The following is a 19,293-nucleotide window of genomic DNA, read 5'->3' on the forward strand; positions in this document are numbered from 1 at the left end:
ACCAGATTAAAACAGTTTTTTACATTTTCTAAAACATGTATTAAATAAAGTGGATTTATGAAGAAAACCAGTTTTAAATGTTTAAAAACAGCCTGGGAAGCAATGGACATGTGACTAAACAGACTCAATCAACTTGTCAACCAACACAAGTATTTGATCAGATATGACATCAGTCAGCACAGACCCAGAAAGCAGAGTGATTTCCTGTGATGATAACAGAGCTCTGTTGTGAACTCATGATAGAGCCAACAGTGAAAACGTTTGTCTGACACGATGAGTTAAAAAAGAAGAACAAAAACGCAATATGACCCTTTAAAAACTTTAACTTGTTTTAACTGCTCATAAGTCACATTTAGGTTTCTTTAAATGCATTCAAAATGGGCAGTGAACCACAAAATAAAATACACTTTTTCCACATTTATGTATTTATTTATTTATTTTACTTCTTACATCATTTATATCCCTGATTTCTTCAGTCAGTGTTAAACCCCAACTACTCACTCCTCAAAGCTCAGTACCTGCAGACATCTTTGTTTTATCATTTCAAGTAAATTCTTTCTGAAACTTTATTTGTTAAAGACCTAAAGTATCAGTTAGTGCAGTTAGGTGAGACACATAAAGTCAAACACATAAAGCAGCCTGGGCTGACCGATCCCTGATTCTCTAAGTTCACCTCAGTTTAGCAGCAAATAAAGAATTTAAAAGGAAACTTTACATGGATCAGATGAATCACTTCACCATGCCTCAGTGGATTTCCAGTTTTTAATTCTAATTATCTAAAGTTTCCTTATTTATTCAAGGCAGGAAAATAAAGAATGGAGTGAAAAAAATCTTTTCTTAAAGGTATTTAGCAGTTTAAATATTCAACATGTGGTTTGTTTTATGAATGTAAACCTCCTCTGGTTTAACTGGATCAGTCAGCCCAGTTTGCAGAAACAAGGTGATACACGGTGAAGATCTAAAGGGCAGGGTGTTTTCCATTGATCCTGCTAGAGTAGTTAAGTGCATTTGTTATGCACGTGCGTTGATGATGTCGACAAACTCTGGCTTCAGAGAGGCCCCGCCCACCAGGAAGCCATCCACATCGCCCTGAGACGCCAGCTCTCTGCAGTTTGCTCCTGTGACCGAACCTGGAGAGGGTAGCAAAATTAAACCGACCTGTGACATCTGCAGAGGTTGTACATTTTAATAACACCATTATTTTTTGTATATGAAATTGTTGCACCATCATTGAACTTAACGCAATCCTACTGTAAAGTTTGCTTTAGTTATGCTCACTGACCTCCATAGATGATGCGTACAGAGTCGGCCACATCATCGGAGACATTTGCTCTGAGCCACGCCCTCAGCTTCTCGTGGACCTCCTGAGCCTGCACATGCATTGATTAAAATGAGACCTATGCATAAATGAATGCTCCAAACCTCAATGAATTGAAGTGATGTACAATAACATGAGAGACTGATAAAGTCATACAGAAAATACTTCATACACTGTGTAAACTCTCTTTTTCACATGTGACTGCTGTGAGATTATTATACTATCTTATGCCACGTTATACCTCTAATCAAAGAATTGTTGAATCATTATACAGCTATAGGCCACATTATGCCTTGGATTAAAGATTGTGAAATCATTACACTGTTTTATGGTGCATTATACTGCTGATTTATAAGAAATACTGTTTTCAGAGAATCATGGCCTTATTTGTCTGATTAGAAAGAACAGAACATACTGCACAGGAAGCCAAGGTCATAACTTAGGCTCACTGAGAGAGAAAGAATGTGGATGTTTAGGTTTTACGACTTTGGACGGGGGCTGAAGCTATAAGAATGTGAGAAACGGTCAGACACTTCGAGATCTGGCGGACACCCTCCTGTCCACATCTCCCGACCGGACGTTTTTCAATGCTCAAAGTGTTGTATGGAATATGGAATAAAGAGATAATTGATTGAGCATTTATACACCGAGTGTTGTTCTTCCTTCAGTCCAAAGGTGAAAGAATGGGGGTATTTAACACTGCAAAACTAAAAAGACTAGAAAAAAATGGGTTTGTGTGCATGAATAGAATCATTATACCGTCACATCTTCAAAATCAACTCTCAGGATTCATATCCACGGAGCACAGACTTAAATCTATAACAATTATGTTACGTGTGCAGCAGATTTGCCTGTGTGTGCAGTTATGTAAAACTAGATATTAAAACATGACAAAGATAAAAATTGGAAATAGGGCAAAACATCCCACTGGACTGGATGTAATGTGAGAAATTATGATTATTTATGTGCTCACTTATGGGCCTTGTAGTTATGTGGCTGCGGTATTACCTGCTCAGGTGTGGCTGTCTTTCCTGTGCCGATGGCCCAAACAGGTTCATATGCCAGCACGACTTTCCCCCAGTCTTTTACATTCTCTGCAACCAAACATCATTCATGCATAAACACCGATAAGTAACGGTGTGATCGCAGACCCGCATCTACAATCCGTTCTCAAGGTGTTTTATCAGCTGCCACCTGCAGCCAGTCATTGAGCACAACGTGCATTTGGGCTGCAGCAATATCAACAGCAAAGAGAAACTGCTCATTTTAAAGACCTGCAAAGTCTGTATAAAGAATATGGAAGGATAATGGTGGAATAAGACAACGGTTTATCAGCCAAGAGGCCGTATTTCACATACATCACGATGCCATAAAACAGGACTATGCCTGACAGCTACCTTAATAATTAACATGGTTATTATTTTTATTCGAAAACAAATCTGTCTGGTGTCATTCTTCTTTAAAAGGTTTCCCTACCTTTCAGAAATAATAAGCAAACCTTAGTATGCAAACTCAAAAGGTCCTTTCTGATCAGGCAACATCCTAAAAGCAGACCACGGCTGCAAGCTGCCATCAGTTCTCCACCTTTGTTGGCTTTAAAGCTGCAAAGCCTGCTTTAACAGAGGCAGCTGTGTCTGTTGAAGGCAGAGACCACTGACCTATTTACATTTTAAATCAGTACGCGGCCTACTTTCAGTACAGAAGCAGAATACAGGAGGCCAAGATGGAACCAGGGAAAAGATCATCAATCAGGTCTTGTAAAGCCTCAGTGCAGACAGAACAAATCCAGAAGCAAAAGGAACTCGTTTTTCTATCTTTATGCACATAATAAAAACAGAGTAGAATCCAGCAGTTCCCTTTTATGTTTCTGTAACAGTTTTTTTGTCATTATTAATCAGAGAAACATTTGAACCATTAAATAACCAAACTTTTGATCTAAAAAACATAATAGTACAAAAAAGGTGTAAATACATCCGATTTATTTCAAACTGCTCGTTTTCCTTCAAAATATTATGTAATGAATCTTGTTATTAGTTATTATAACTTTATTCAAATGAAATATTTGAGTAAATAACTAATTATTTTAATTTTACATATATATGTAGAAAAAGTGCAAACATAATAGTGCAACAATAATCATGAATAATAATAATAATAATAATAATAATAAAGTAATAAAACATTAGAATAAGAAACTGGAGAAATGAATGACTTATTTTTTTTCCTGTTAAGGTAAAAACAAAGATTAAGCCATAAAAAAAGATGCAAAAAATAATATAAAGCAGAAAAGCTAAAATAAAACAGATCATGAAAGCCTACAATTAAAAAAAACAGAAAAAATGTTAATATTTCTCTCGTATTTACCTGCAATGACCTGCGTCTGAGCATAGACGACTTCTTCGGTGGTTCCTGCCTCTCGCTCCTCCAGCTTCTCACCGATGCAGGCGATCACACCCAGATCGTTCTCCAGAGCATGAGCCACCTGAAACGCCAACAAAGTCAGAGTCTACCTGCGTGAACAAGCTGCCATCACTGTGGTGGCATCAGATGAACATATGAACCTGTTTTATGCTGATACAAAATTCTGTTGTGCAAACTCTTACAAAGAAATGTGCCCTTGAAATCCAGATAATTAGAAAGTTCTGTGACTCTCACCTTCTGGCCAATCAGCTCGTCACTTTCCCCAAACACATGACGGCGCTCTGAGTGTCCCAGGATCACCCAGTCTGCCTCGCAGTCCCTGATCATGGCTGGGCTGGAGGGAGAGGAAACATGTAGGACAGCCCGTGTCAACTCTACTTGTGGCCGAATATTGACGTGAAGAAATATAACGCAATTTGGCTCTTGAAGAAGGGATGGTTTGTTTTTTGTTGAGTACAATGTTAAAATAAGTTCTTTAAAGGGCAAAAAATGATTTAATATGAAGGCAATATGAGCAGAGAGTACAAACATGTTGAAGGATTAGCTGTGTTAGTTCAGTGAAAGAGTTAACACTAGCTGTCAAAAATAAAACCCAACTTTATTGATGCATTTTAGCTTCAAATATCTGATTAAAATACACATTTCTGAAAAGTTTTATGGCACAGGGGCATGCGGAGAAATAATTTTTATTTCCTTTCATAAGTGCAAAATATGCACAAACTTGCTGATGTCAACAATTTAATTTGTTTTTCAGTGAGTGTCTTATAGAGCAACTAGTTTAAATTATGCTCAGCAAGCAAAGCAAAAAGGTGGAGGAAGGAGAAAAATCAGGAGCAAGAACAGGACTTTGTATGTGTGAGAGAGAGAAACATCTAGAAGCTGCTCCACTGGAACTGATTGTTGAATAAGAAACTCTATTAATGAGTGTGTTTGTTATGCAGTGATCCATCCAGTCAGTTTGTGAGGACCTGTGGCTGATGGGATTCTCTCTTTTGTCCCATGTTTATGGACATTACAGCTGTCTTTCTTAATGTTGTGTGTCTATAGCATAAGCTTAAATAATAACCTCTGGCTGTGGTCGCTGTCCGTGGTGCTGATCAAAAACTGTAATGATTCTACTGATATTATTTTTGCACAAATTTTGTGTGTGTATTTGTGTTTGTGTAAGAGACACAGCAAATGTGAGATGCTGTGTTTGCACCTGTACAACATAACAGTAAGGGCCCAAATAATATCTGCCCCGAGGCCGATCACAGAGTGGTTACGCCTGTGAGCACAGCATTATAAATTCAGTATTTGAGTTAGGAGAGATACCTGATCTCTCCAGTAAACGCTCCCTTGGCCACCTTGTAGCAGTTCTGTGCTGCGACGGAGATCCTGGGATCCAGATTGGATCGGGCAAAGTCCAGGTAGATGGAGGGAGCGGCACAAACCACCTCTGAAATCAGACAGAATGACTGGTGTTTGCTGTGATGATTGAGTTTTACTTTTATTCATTAGTTAAACCAGTGTAAAAGCTCTAAGAGCATTATTATTGATTTAAATCCTTCTTTGCTCTGATCTTTTTCAACTGTTATAACTGAATAAATGAAAGGAAAACCTGAATTCTGCATTTACAAACACCTACTGGATTTGAAACAATCCAGAGACCCTGAGAGGCAGTTAAATGGACATAGAGCTAAACTGTGATTCTGGCTGGAGACTGAAATGATTTCATCTAACTGAAGAAGGTTACAATTGCTTTCATCACCAACCGCCTCCAGCTGCCTGCCTCATTTTAAAGACATTAAGAAACATTTAAATTTCATTCTGCACAGTCATGAGTACACTGTAAGAGAAAATAAATGAATGCAGAGCTGCTTAAATATAGCAAAGAGAATCAGTTACTTTGGTCAATAATTATTTAACAGAAATTGAGAAATTGTGTGTTTTAATCATCGTTTCATGCATATGTATCTGTTCTGTTCTGGACTGGACTGCGTGAAAGCAAAAGCAAAGAATTAATTTTTAAAAAGTGCTTTATCTCAGTTGTCTGGTTTTGAAAACTCGAATAAAATAACTTGAATAAAATTTGAGTAGTTGCACACTCCTATGTACAAGCCCTTATCATAAGCATATGTTTTTGTTCAGTGATGCAGCAGGCTTGTACTTCAGTGATGTAAAGTAAGAGTAATTGAGCCTACATGATCATGAATGAGTGTGTAAAGACAGAGGCTAAAGACTTTGTTTTTGCAACAACAACAACAAAAAAAACATCAGTGTGTAAAAAATAAATAAACTGCTAGAGCACACAGTTTTATGTCAGAGTACAGCATATTAGTACAAAAAAAAATCTTTGATTCAAAGATTTGGTGTTCAGTATTTGCTTCTTTGTCAGTTTGGCGCTCTAAAACGGCCAAACTGAAAACCCAAATGAGCCTCAAAAACGTCTGACTGGTGGAGGGAACCCAAGCTCTGAACTGTGTGAAGACACAGAGACTGTTTACAGACTCAGTGGACTAACCTCAGCTGCCAAGCACAGCAATAAAAACTATGACTGAGGTTCCATTTGATGGGGAAAAGTATGAAGAGGCAGAAAATTAATTCCTCAAAGTGAAGTGAAAGAATGAGAGGCCTTCATGTGACGCCTCCTGATCACGTGACTTTCAATGTCACTGTGTCACCTGTGAAGCATCAGCAGCATCCCCCCCTCCTCCTCTGTCAGCCTGCTTCCTCGCCCCTCCCATGTCACCAATCGCTTTTATTGATCCCCTCTAACCGCCACACACAGTCAGTCAGCGGCCCCGGCAATAATCTGGGGTTGTTACCGGTCTCGTCGTGCAGGCTGGCGGTGTTCAGGGTGCTGATGAGCTCTCCAAGACTCTCTTTGTTCCCGTTCATCTTCCAGTTTCCACCCACGAAGAACTTGCGAAGCGCCATGGCCGGCGAATATTAGCTGATAGCCGGAGAGGAGAGGAGCTGGAGGTCGATCTGGAGCCGGTCCGGTGTGCAGGTCAGGTGATGCCAGAAATATCAGCTCCAAACACCGGCAAACATCCCTCTTCTTCTGCGTGGGATTATGAAGGCAGTCGCAGAGCTTCACGGGACGTTACCTCCACCTGCTGTACAGAAGTTGTCCTTCCCACCATGGATGCAAAAGTACACGTATAAAGTACACGTATATTCACAGGGTATTCTCATGGAAACCGCTCAGAAATGTTAAGATTTTGAATTAAGCTTCTCATGGCATTTTTTTTTGTTCTTTGTTTCTGTTCTCTGGTTGTCTCTACTTTCAGTTTTATTTTTTCCAATAAAAAGAGACAAAAGACACAATGAACAAAGTCAAACTTGAGTGTTGACAATATAACAATTTTATTGTTATTTATATTTTCAGTAATATTGTTATTGTGAATCATTTTGGGCATGATGATCATGTAAAAAAAAACGTTTACACAGGATTTAAATGGATGGAACTTAGAATAATCAGACTTCCTTTAAAGTTATCAATATTTTACTTTGGTCAGTAACATTTAATTGATTCAGTTCACTGTAATTATAATACCTTGAAAATGTATTTCCCAAATTTACAATCATAATATGTAAAAATCGGATGTTTTTACTGTGAAAATCATGCCAAAAATACCATAAAATCACAAGCAAGTCATTACTGTAACATTATATTCTGTCTAAATTATACATTTTGCTAAATTCTACCTTTATGTACAAAACTTTTGACTATTCAGAAAACTCGTACCTTACATGACGTTTATGTTTGTTAAATAACTTAAATCCATCCATTCTCTTCTGCTTATCCAATTCAGGGAGAGGCGGGGTACAGCCTGGACAGGTCACCAGTCTGTCGCAGAGCTAACACATAGAGACAGACAACCATTCACACTCACATTCCCACCTATGGGCAATTTAGAATGATCAGTTAACCTAATCCTACTAACTGTATGTCTTTGGTCTATGGGAGGAAGTCAGAGTACTCAGAGATCACCCACACAAACCCTGGCCTGATGGGGAAGTTGAACTCAGGACCTTCTTATCAATGTGAGCAGTGGTCTTTTTGTGAGCTTTTTAAACTTTTTGAATGAATGATATATATATATATATATATATATATATATATATATATATATATATATATATATATATATATATATATATATATATAATATTTTTTTTTTATTTAGCTTCTCTTCATTGATTTTTTGAAAGAGAATGGAGGTTTTCTGGAACAACTTCAGTGACGCCCAAAGTGCATAGAGAAGAACAAGGGTCTGAAGCTCCAGCAACACTTATAGTATAAAGAGCAGTTTTATTATTTGACCAAGGCTGTTTCGGCCTGTGGCCTTCATCATGGTCATCCATCCATCAGGTCGTTGTCTTCATTGGTTGACTGTACATTTTAGAATTTACTTTAAAGTTTTAGTTTTTCCTTTTAGGGTCCTACATGGTCAAACTCCCTCAGTATATCTGTCACCGTGAAGAACCTCATTGAGCTTACAGGTCATCAGGTCAAAAGTCGCCGTTGGCTTCACTGTCAAAGTTGAGAAATTGTCTTTGCGCTGTAGAGACTCCACTGACTCTTTTAAGAAGCAGCTGAAGACATTTTTATACAGACAAGCTTGTAATTAATTTGATGTTTTATGTTGTATTTTATTATGTTTTATGTTATGATATACTTGTGTTTTTCTTGTGTTTTTGTGAAGCACTTTTTGCAGTTTTTATCAGTGAAAAGTACTGTTTAAATCAATGTTACATACTTTTACTTATTCTCTGATTCCAGTACATGTGATGCAGAACCTCAGCACTTTGTCTGGAGACAATTCAAACCTCCTCGTTCACTGTAGAGCTTCATTTCTGCACCAGCATCTCTGTGTCTACCCTGCTGCTGTTTGCAGGTATGACTCACACTACTGAGGTGTGCTGACCTCTAATGGGATTCCCCTCCAGGCATTTTTGCCCTCTGATGATGAGAGCAGCAGCCGCAGGGACCAATCTAGATTCTGGAGGACTGTATGTGCATGTTAATGTAAGAAATTAAAAGTAACCCTCATAACTAAAGGTCAGACCTTGTCATTGAAACACAAAGACTCTGACATAGTCTTAATGCAGAATTCTATGTTTATTAGAAAGATTTCCAACAAAAATCTTGTATTTGTTTTGTACAGAGGAACTGCTCAAGTTTAAAAGTACAACAAAATGCAGCTGAAGCCAGAGGAGTAAAGCAAGCTTACAGGAGTGTTTTACAGCCACTCTCACAGCCGGGTTCCACCTTCAAACCATCATCCACGGGTCCATCAGTGTAATTTTTACCTGTGAAGTGGGGAAAGCAGCCAACTTGGATCAGAGTCAGCTGGTGGTAATATGGGACCCGAGAAAGCAGCTCTACCATACAAATACACACTCAGAATATGTGCAGCCAAAAAAGCAAACAGATCAGATACAACAAAGAGACTCTGTACATAGACTTTTCTAATGTGTTAATCTATAAAATATAAATAAATATACATGTCAGTCTTTTTTTTTCTAGATGATTGCAGTGCTCTTTTAGAAGGTCAAAGACCTCGAAGACAATAAAAATAAATCTGTAGCTCTATCTTCATATTTTCATTATTTACTGTTCTTTATTCCGTTATTGTCAGAAAATCTAGAGATTTTTATCATTTTCAATAAGAGCTTATTTTCCGCTCCGTTTTGATTAATAATCTATTTTTTTTAAGATTGACTTTTTTCAGTAAATAAATCAACAATAAAGCTTTCTTGTACATGCAGTGGGATGCATCATGCATTGTTTAACTGATGCCATTTGCACAATATGACTCATTCGCAACCTTTTAAAATTTGCATACATGTATGAGGAAGAAGCAGAGCGGGAAAAAGAAAGAGAGGAAGGTCAAATATCTGCACCAAATCTCCAGCCTCACTTCTCTGCCACTATTTTCCTTTCCTCTCGTCCTGCTCCGTTTCTTCTTTGTCTCCTGGTGTTATTCTCTGCAGGGACGCCTCAGTTCCACAGTTTGAGGAAGCTGTCCCAGGATCCTGTGCAGACGCCCATACCGTCACCAGGGACGCCGGTGCAGCTCACCCTGTTGTCATGACCGGACAGCACGCCTGGTGTTGTAAAACAAGATAAAAGATATGAAAGAGTGCAGAAGGAGTGAAGGAAAAGTAAGAGGTCATGGTTGTATGCAATGGAGATGAGTGAATAAAAGTAATTATGAAAGAGAAATTAAAAGGAGAGTAAAGAAAAGGAAAAAAAGATGCTTAGAAGGCACAAGATGAGTCAATGAAAAACAAAAAGAGTGGAAAGTACAAACAGAGGAGAAAATAAGACATCACAAGAACAAAGTATATGAGGAAAGCAAAGAAGAGCAAATGGAACAAAAAACTTAAAAATGCCCAAAAAATCAGGGAGGGGAAAAAATCATATGAAAGTGACGAAAGAAAAATATAGAAAGAAAAAGAAGAAATTCAAGGAGAGGACATGGAAAAGAAAAGAGTGGAAAGCAGACAAGAAAAGAGGGGAAGGAAAGGAAAAAGATGAGCGAATGAAGCACACAAAGGAAGGAGAATTAAAGATGAGAAGAAAGAACATTGGGGAAAATAGGGAATAACATGAAGTGACTGTAAAAATTAAGAGTAAAAAGAGCAGAAGAATGAGTAGAGTGTAAGCAAACAACAAAATGGAACAACATGTAAGGACAACACCAAAAATAAAAAAAGAGATAAAGAATGGAAGAGAAGAAAGGGAACAAGGAGAAAGAGCAAAGGGAAAATGATGGAAATGATTAATTAAAGGAAAGGAAAAGAAAAAAGAGGGGAAAACAGTATGGGGAAGAGAGGAAGCAAGGGAAGGAAAAGAAAAGAGAGGAAAATGACAGCAAGGAAAGAGAGTAAATGAAAAAAATATAGGAGACGAATTGGGGAAGGATGTGTAAAGGAAACAGCAAAGGAAATAAATGCTAAAGGAAATAAATGTATTTTCTTTTTTAAGAAATAAAATATTCATTTTTGAAAAAAAAAATGAACTGTTCCGTTGGAAGCAAAGAGATCATAAAAATAGTGCATCAGCACCATCTACAGGTCACATGTGGAAGAGCACCAACTTTAATGAAAACTTCACTCCCTATGCTCCCTTTTAAAAGTCTGTAAATTAAGATATCCATCCACAAAATATACATATTTAAATGTAAGTAATTTTGAATAAACTCTGCTCACCGACTTTCTCTCCCTTCAGTGAGTCCCAGATGTGGCAGTTGAAGTCATCGTAACCTGCAAAGATAAGGCGGCCTGAGCTGGAGAGAGCCAGAGATGTGACACCGGCGTTCAGGCTGGCGTCCTGGTAGCAAATCACCTCCTGGTCGGCGCGCAGGTCGTACATCTTGCATTGGCAGTCATCGGAGCCTGTGATGATGGCATTACCATTTGGGAAGAACTACAAGTGGGAAGAGAAGAAGCATTTGAGTTTTAAACCAAGAGAAAATATTTTTGCTAAGGCAGCCTTCAGGCCACAACTTTCCCCCTATAGAAATAGTGTGATTTGTGTGTGTGTGTTGTGAGTTTCTGGGATATCCTCACAGAAATGGCATTAATGTCGCTGGTGTGTCCGGAGAAAGTCTGCTTGCAGGCGCCTTCCCTCAGATCCCACAGCTTGGCCAGAGAGTCACAGGCTCCAGAGATGAAGGTGTTCATGTCGGGGGAGAGAGCCAGCGACATGCAGTCTCCAATGTGGTTGGTGAAGATGACCTTCTGCTTGCCGGTCTCCAGGTCCCACAGACAGCTGAAGATGAGAGAAGAAGAAGACAGAGACACAAATCAGGGGTTTTAGACCAGATGGCGTTCTGATTAACTGTCTCAGGTCTTTTTAGCTTACCTCAAATCTAATTTCTACTAAGTTTTATGCATAAACTGTATATAAAAGATGTAAAACAAAAATAACATTAATTTATTTGTTAATTCATATTTTCAAGCAATTATCTGAGATTAATGTTATCCATCTTAACTGTTTAAAAACAGGACATATGAGGGGTAGACCTGCCTGATAAAATACACGGCATGCACACAGGTAGCTACGGTAGCCATGCCCTGTAGGACACCAGGTGCACATGTCCATTTTTCTCTGAACCATACAACATGTTCTAGTCAATAAACACACTGAGAGAGAGTTTCATGGGGTTCATAATGAAGTGACAACTACAGTTGTTTTCTTATAGACTTTTATAAAATATGACTTATTTTTAATTTAATTTAACTTAATTTAATTTATATAGCACCAAATCACAACAGTCACCTCGAGGTGCTTTGTAGTAAAAGGCAAAGACCCTACAATTTGCAGCGACTGGCTCCGCCCCCCACTGGTCGTTAGAAAGAGTGCAGGTTTAAGGCACTTCCCCTTTACGTTTTAGAAAGATTACCTATAGTGTGTGGTAGTATGAAGACACCATAGAGCACATGATTGGTGAACAAGTGTCATGTTTTTTTTTTAATACCTTCAGGCTAATGGGAGAATGCACAGCCTTAATACTGATTTAAAAGCTGCTCTTTTTCCCTTGTTCACTGCTGTAGGTGGGTTGATAGACATGACTGACATCAAACACTAAGAAACACAAACTTTAAACTCACCAGGTGGTGTCACCGGAGGCTGTCAGGATCTCAGTATCGCTAAGGAAACGGCAGCAAGACAGGTAACCTGGGCGAGAGAGAGAGTTTTGTGAGCGTCTCAGCTTGGCTGTGTGTGCATTCATTGGTTTTGATGCTGTGAAGTAAGTTGAAGGCATTTAAAGGAAGCTTCAAGGCTCTCTCCTCACCTGTGTGTGCGTCTAGCTCTCTGAGGGTTTTGGGGCTGGCCGCCTTGATGTTGTAAACTGTGCAGATGTTGTCCAGACCACCGCTGGCCACCAGGTTACCAGAAGGGGCGAAGGCGACACTCATCACCCAAGCAGACTTCAGTGGAACAGCAATCAACTGGGAAGAAGGAATTCAGTTTAAACAACCAGGAAGCTGCAGCTCTGTGGTTTAACAATCATGGACAGTGTTTGAAGACTGGAGAGACGATGTTCTTGTTGGCTGTCTGTGCTTCCACTGAGGTCTAAAGGCCTGCGAGGAACCACTGCAACAGCAACAAAAAGCTTATCGTGACACTATTAATCTTTGTTTACTGCTTTAGAAATAGGTTCACTGAGTCATCGCTGGAAAACAGATGAACAGTCAAAGTAGAATCAAAACACACAAAATGCTAAATGTAAATTAAGAGGTTTTCACAAATGTTTGTGAAGATTCATCAAAACAGACCAGTTGAGCTAAAATGCTAGTAAATGTTTCTGGACTCCTGTAAAGCACTGACCCTCAAACAGGGGTTCTTTAAAGGGTGCTCAGAAATTCATTTAAACTCTGAAGCTTGCTCATCCATTGGGGACGATCCTGCAGTGGAAACTCAGCTTTAGTCAGAGTAGAAAGTTAAACCGTCACTGGCTACTTAGCTCACTGCTGAAATCCTGGGTAATCTAATTATGTTGGGATTTACTAAATAAATACTGAGCTCCAAGCTCAGATTGAACATTTTCTCCTTGTTCTTCTCTTCTTTTGTTTTTAACACTTGTTCTCAGTTTCTGTTATTATCCATTTGTGTTAGTCATTGTTGATATATCTAAAAGACCATGAACTAAAAACTACTAACTTACTAAATGAAATTAGCAGTTGATGACTGATTGTTTCATAGAGTAAATATGCAGTGTTTGTCTTATTTTGCAGGTTGTGTATGGTTCAGTTTTACTTGGTCTATTATGTATTGCTCTCCACAAATAACATACCTGCACATTTAGATTAACTATGACATATCCCATGCGGTCCTACCTTGTTCCCTGTGAAACAGTCCCAGATGAGCAGCTTTCCGTCCTGTGATGCACTGACCATCTGCCTGTGAGAGAAAGAAAGTGTCACTGTGTTTGAAGAGGACTTCAATCTTCATTATTTTAAAGAAAAACATCTCAGTGAGATAATGTCTCACTAATGATGAATATTTCTGTGGCTGTTAGAAAAGACATGTCGTGTAGCAGCAACTATTGTGCATTTTAAATTCACATGGATTGAATGTATGCTGGAGTTTATCTCATTTCTGCATCTAAAGTTTGTTCACATGCGAAATAGTTTGGCTGTTATCACAACTAATGTTTGCATCCTGCAAATTTTGATGTCAAAGTCACAAACATATTATTAATATGGATGAAAATCAGCAGTTTATAATCTTCAAGACACACATTCATTTTCATTACAGCACATACACACTGAGTGCACACAGTGTCCATATAAATCAGGTAATTTCAGTATTTCTTTAATATTACAAGTGTTTTCTTCAAACTGTCAAACAGGTGATGTTATATTTACATATTACGTTTTTTAAGCATTAAATAGAGGTTTCTAAAAAGTAAAGGGATGAAACTTGAGTATTCATATACAACCTATTGTTGAATTTGATTACAGATCTGCTCTTTTCTTCCACAAACGTGCCACCCTTTCATCCTCACCTGGAGTCAGCTGACCAGTGCATGGCATAGATTTTAGCCAGGTGACCCTTGAGTGTCTTCCTGAGCTTCAGCTGAACTCGACCCACTGAGGCCACCCCTGACGCTGCTGCAGACATGCTGCCGTCATTCACAGCTTTGCGGGCCGCCTATTGGTCACACAGAGAATTACAGGTTTGAAAAAAGAAAAACTCTGTGTTTTTCCTCACTCCTTCCCTCTGTGATGGCATCGCAGCAATTCTAGCATTAGGAAAAAGGAAGGAGCTCCACTAAGTCCTCCACTAAGGCGAATTAACCTCCAGAAATTATAAAGGAAAGACTAAGAGTAAGTAAGATCTGCAATCAAAAGAAACCTCTTCACAAGGGTAATATAAGCACCATGGGTCCATCCTCTATAATTATTAGTTTTTACCTGTCTAGTGAAACATGTTTAAATAAATATGATTATTAAGGCAAACAGAAAGTGCAGCTGTTATTTTATTTTCATGTTACCCCCATCCTGAACATTTTCCTGTTGTTTTGAACTTACAGTGACTCAGACAGACAGATATGTATGTATATACATATATATGTGTCTATGTGTTAATATACCTCTCTGCATCGAATCATATCTGTTATTAAATTCTCTGTCTCTCTTCCACAGCATGTCTTTATCCTGTTTTCCTTCTCTCACCCCAACCGGCTGCAGCAGATGGCCCCGCCCCTCCCTGAGCCTGGTTCTGCCGAAGGTTTCTTCCTGTTAAAAGGGAGTTTTTCCTTCCCACTGTCGCCAAAGTGCTTGCTCATAGGGGGTCATATGATTATTGGGTTTTTCTCTGTATCTATTATTGTACGATCTACTGTACAATATAAAGCACCTTGAGGCGACTGCTGTGGTGCTATATAAATAAAACTGAATCGAATTGAATTGAATTGAATATCAAAAGATTACATGCATATCTGTCACGTGACAGATGGAGAGAGACTGATTACTTGAGGTTAGTGTTAAATAAATACAATAACATTAATATCCACGCTAGACAATATGAAAAATATGGTGTCACGGGGGTGAAATCAGGATTGTTTTTACGGTGTTGAAAGTAATAAAACCTGGAATTTCCTCCCACAGGAAACGCTCACCTCAATCTGTGCACGGAGGCCATCGCACTCCTTTTTCAGTGCATCCATTTCAGCCTTCTCAGCTGCCATGGCGAGTGCTGTTTATTGATGTTACTGATGAAAAACCAAACGACACTGAGAGGAATAGGAAATGGGGAAAAACACAAAAAAATATTATTATTTACTTGGAAAATATTCACGTGTGGATTAGACATATTTGCACAGACAGCAATGTTTGGAGTTTGCTGCAGCTCATTGTGAAAGATGATAGTGCCGTTAGTGGAATGACTCCCAGCCAAACGTATCCTCACGTTTGACCCTGCTGTGAAATAAAGTAGGTACCACTCAGTGACCCTGATTCCTGAACTGGAACGCTTCGATTCTTGTTGCACCACCAAGTCTACAGAAACAATGAGACACTCAGGTGTCAGCCGTCCCTGAACAAAGAGAGGAAGGGAACCGTTTAGAAGTATTAAAGAAGACGGGGAAACATTCTGCAAGGCACAGAATCAACGAGGGGATAAAAGGGGACAAGAGGAATGAAGGATAGATGTGTAGGACTTAGGAAAGAAGGAAGCAATTACATTACTCTAAAGGTCTAAAGGGCACTTAGTACATTTATTTTTGCGTAATTTAGAGGATAAAATAAACCTCTTTAGTTTTTACTAACTGACTCTTTTTATTCTTTATGGTTTTAAAGAGTTGGATCAGTGTTGAACCTTCCTCGTAAGGAATTTATGGTTGCCTTAACTTCAGTGTCCATTTTGACCTCACCAACACCCTTCCAGTGTAAAACTTTAAACCCTCAGGTTACATCATATTACATCACATCACCAACATCAAGGTCAAACAGCTAAAAGTTAACAGTCAGAAGCTGAAAAAACAAACAACAATAAAAGAAAAGCTGTTATTTCCAATCAGTGTCATCGTTTTTCTTGGTTTGTTCTTTTACTTTGAAACTTAGTGTTTACAATAAGTGTAATTTATTTGGCTAATACTCTGTAACAGGATGCTGATGACTGTCTAACTGAACACTGATTAACTGTGTGCATGTTTCTGCACATCATCAAACTATCGAGCTAAAAGCCTGAACCCCCATGAGTGAAGTAAAAATTACTGCTAATGCAAAACACAGAGATTCCAGTGAGGAATATTAAAACTTCCAGAGTTGTGCTACAGTTTTAACCTTGCCTGACTTGTTAGTCACAAACCATAAGTAGAGCTTGCACAGTAGTCACACAGGAACAGGCAGGAGCTTTTACAGCAGACAGAGACATGATTAAGAATAAACATCCACTGATTAGCACAAGTGAACGGTTGCATCAGTCTATGTGCAGGTAGCAGCTGCACATACACCGTGGAGGGTCGAGGATATGGTGGGGGCAGAGGTGAGGGGAGTGTGGGATGGGTTTCTACAGGGCTTTAAATCCCTGCAGGAGAGCTTAGGAGAAGCTTTACCGGTCAAATCTCCTGTCATCTGATTACTGACTGCTCTTTACCCTGAGATCAGAATGAGAGGGAGGGACTGCGACGTGGACAATAGAAGAAATGGAGCTTCTGTTAGAGTCAAGACCACAAACTGCTCCTCCTCTACTGTCCTGTTTACTCATTTGAGGTGCACTTGTTGTTCAACATGTGAATGAAACACATGTGTCCATTTTCCAGAGCTTAAAGCCAGTGAAAATCTGAAACCTTATTACACCAATCTCCAGCACTATAAGGACATTTTAACACCACAACCTCCTGTCAGTGTTTTATTCTTGCACGCACACTTTAATGTGCAGACTGGAGGAGTCATGAGTTGACTCATTACACTCATGGATGGAGCCATCTGATTAGCAGACCACCTGCTACCACCAAAGATATCCACAAAGTGAGCTGGATGAGGTTTGGCCCTTTGTGACCGACCAGGCTGCAGCTTACTGCTGCTCCACCTGAAGCTCCAATCCTCTTTGGCAGAGTCGCTACAATCCAAAGATCACCTTCAGAGGGTTTAAGGATGCAGTGGGATTGATAAGTTATTCTGTTGTTTGAAAGAAATTGATGACTTAACTCAAGTTGCATTGGTCAAATATCCTGAATTTGATCAAATCATGTGTCAGAAAATACAGAAAATACCCAAATCCACAAAGTTGCTGATCACTTTTAGCTTTGGTAGCACGGCACTGCAAAAGTTCACTTCCTGTTCTCCCAAATAATAAAAAGTAAAACTCCACTTTTCTTCTTCAAATGGTGACAAAGAAAGATGATGAGTCCCCACAGCTGATTCAAAGCAGCTCCAACTGTTCTCCAGCAGCATTCCTTAACTTTAAACTGTCACAAAGAAGCACCAGATATGCTGAAACTCACCTTTTCTCTTTTTCTGCACCTGTGCAGCTCCCGATCGCAGACACCTGCGTTCCCCCTTTGAGCCGTTTCAGCTTCCACAGCTCCACAGGGTGCACAACCTGCTCGCTGGCTCCTCTGATGCTCTCCCACCGGCTGACTGCTAGTGGCTTTACTAGTGAAAAAGTGTGAGCCTTCCTCCACGGTGAAGAACAGATGAGGATTGGAGGGGATGAAGGAGATAAGAGATGAAGGGATAAGGCTCAACGATGGAAATAGGGAAGGAGAGAGAGGAAAAAGGAAAGGGAGCGTGGTGAGAGGAGGTAGGTAAAGCGATTGGAGGGAGAAAATCAGGTTATGAGGTCAAAAGATGAGAAGAGGTGAAGAAATCCAAGAACAAGGCAAGAAGAGGAAGGGAACAGATGTCATAGCACAAGAGGAAACTGAAGGAAAGAAAGACAAAAACATTAGAGCTTTTCTGTTGCACAGAGATTTGTCTAAAGCAGGAAGATGGGAACTCTTCAGAGCACAAAGTTGGTTCCACGAACAGAGCAGTGGTTTCTTTTTGTGTTTAATTTATCCTATTAAAGGTTCAACAAACGCCAGTTAAAAATGTTCATTTTAATTTCCACAGCTGTTTGTTCTTTTTTAACCTATCCACAAATGTAAGATATTTCAGATATTTATTTGAGTATCTAGTAGTTTTATTAATTGGTGCATTGGTACGTATGCTTTGAATGCCCCTGTGGTAGCAGAGAGGTGACATTGGTGCCTTGATTCCTGACATTGCACTGCATGTTTTTGGATGTGGGAGCAGAAATGGAGAGATGGACTGAGGCGGAGGTTTACAGAGGGGGTGAATTGGTTTGTCGGAGCTAATGAGCTGAGCCCAGTTAATCAGGGTCTAATAGGATATCCGGGGACGGGCAATCTCATTAGGGAATTAGAGCAGGTCAGGCTGAACGCGCGTCACACCTGACACACAGCAAAGGCACGGACGGAAAGTGGATCAAGAGTCAAACGCAAAGGTTTTGTCTCAAAATTAAAAACTTTGATGCTGCACTTCTAACGCAAGACTGGAAGAGATTCGAGTTCCTTATAAAGATTCAATTCTTCAAATCAAGCAGTTTTTGTCCTTCACCTTAGGTTTATTATTAAAAAAAAAAAATGTAAATCAGCAGTAGACAGACGTGCAGGAGAGCAGGACATTGGATCTGTTTGGATGCAGACACTGAGAGAGAACATGAGAGAGGTTTTGGGTCGTGTCCTGCAGAGCAGGTACTCGTCTTCCACGTGAGCTGATCTTGGCTCCGCCCTCTTAGCATCTTTTAATCAGACTTGCAGCTTCAGGGCAAAGTTCCATGATTTTTATCCAAGAAAACTGGGGATAGAAAACTTCCTTTAGATCAGTCCCCTCATTCATTCCAGAAGAAGGTCAGAGGTCAGAGTGAGCACACGGGCCGTGCCCACGTTGGGATGCTAACATAGTCGACTAAGTGCATCACCTGTAAACTGTATGAATGCAGTGCACAGATGCAGACACCTGTGACACAGACACATGCAAATATAAAACAAGAACTAATCTCTCACTTCTTGTCCAGTTACAGCACAACGAGCCACATT

General features: G+C 39.4%; 2 protein-coding genes across 2 annotated transcripts; both read right to left on the reverse strand.

The window, feature by feature from the left end:
• Positions 1–402: 402 nt before the first annotated feature.
• Positions 403–6,797, reverse strand: tpi1a (triosephosphate isomerase 1a). The gene is made up of 7 exons (XM_063465574.1): positions 6,547–6,797; positions 5,054–5,177; positions 3,974–4,073; positions 3,683–3,800; positions 2,327–2,412; positions 1,283–1,370; positions 403–1,130 (listed from the first exon to the last, which is right to left on the reverse strand). The coding sequence occupies exons 1-7, from the start codon at positions 6,656–6,658 to the stop codon at positions 1,012–1,014; spliced, it is 747 nt and encodes a 248-aa protein (XP_063321644.1). The 5' UTR covers positions 6,659–6,797; the 3' UTR covers positions 403–1,011.
• A 2,033-nt stretch (positions 6,798–8,830) lies between these two features.
• On the reverse strand, positions 8,831–17,925 carry gnb3b (guanine nucleotide binding protein (G protein), beta polypeptide 3b). The gene is made up of 9 exons (XM_063465561.1): positions 17,695–17,925; positions 15,367–15,480; positions 14,251–14,396; positions 13,580–13,643; positions 12,535–12,691; positions 12,350–12,416; positions 11,306–11,507; positions 10,946–11,162; positions 8,831–9,838 (listed from the first exon to the last, which is right to left on the reverse strand). The coding sequence occupies exons 2-9, from the start codon at positions 15,433–15,435 to the stop codon at positions 9,732–9,734; spliced, it is 1,029 nt and encodes a 342-aa protein (XP_063321631.1). The 5' UTR covers positions 15,436–15,480; positions 17,695–17,925; the 3' UTR covers positions 8,831–9,731.
• Positions 17,926–19,293: the final 1,368 nt, after the last annotated feature.

The sequence above is a fragment of the Pelmatolapia mariae genome, linkage group LG22, assembly GCF_036321145.2.
Source record: "Pelmatolapia mariae isolate MD_Pm_ZW linkage group LG22, Pm_UMD_F_2, whole genome shotgun sequence".
In the NCBI taxonomy this organism is placed as follows: Eukaryota; Metazoa; Chordata; class Actinopteri; order Cichliformes; family Cichlidae; genus Pelmatolapia; species Pelmatolapia mariae.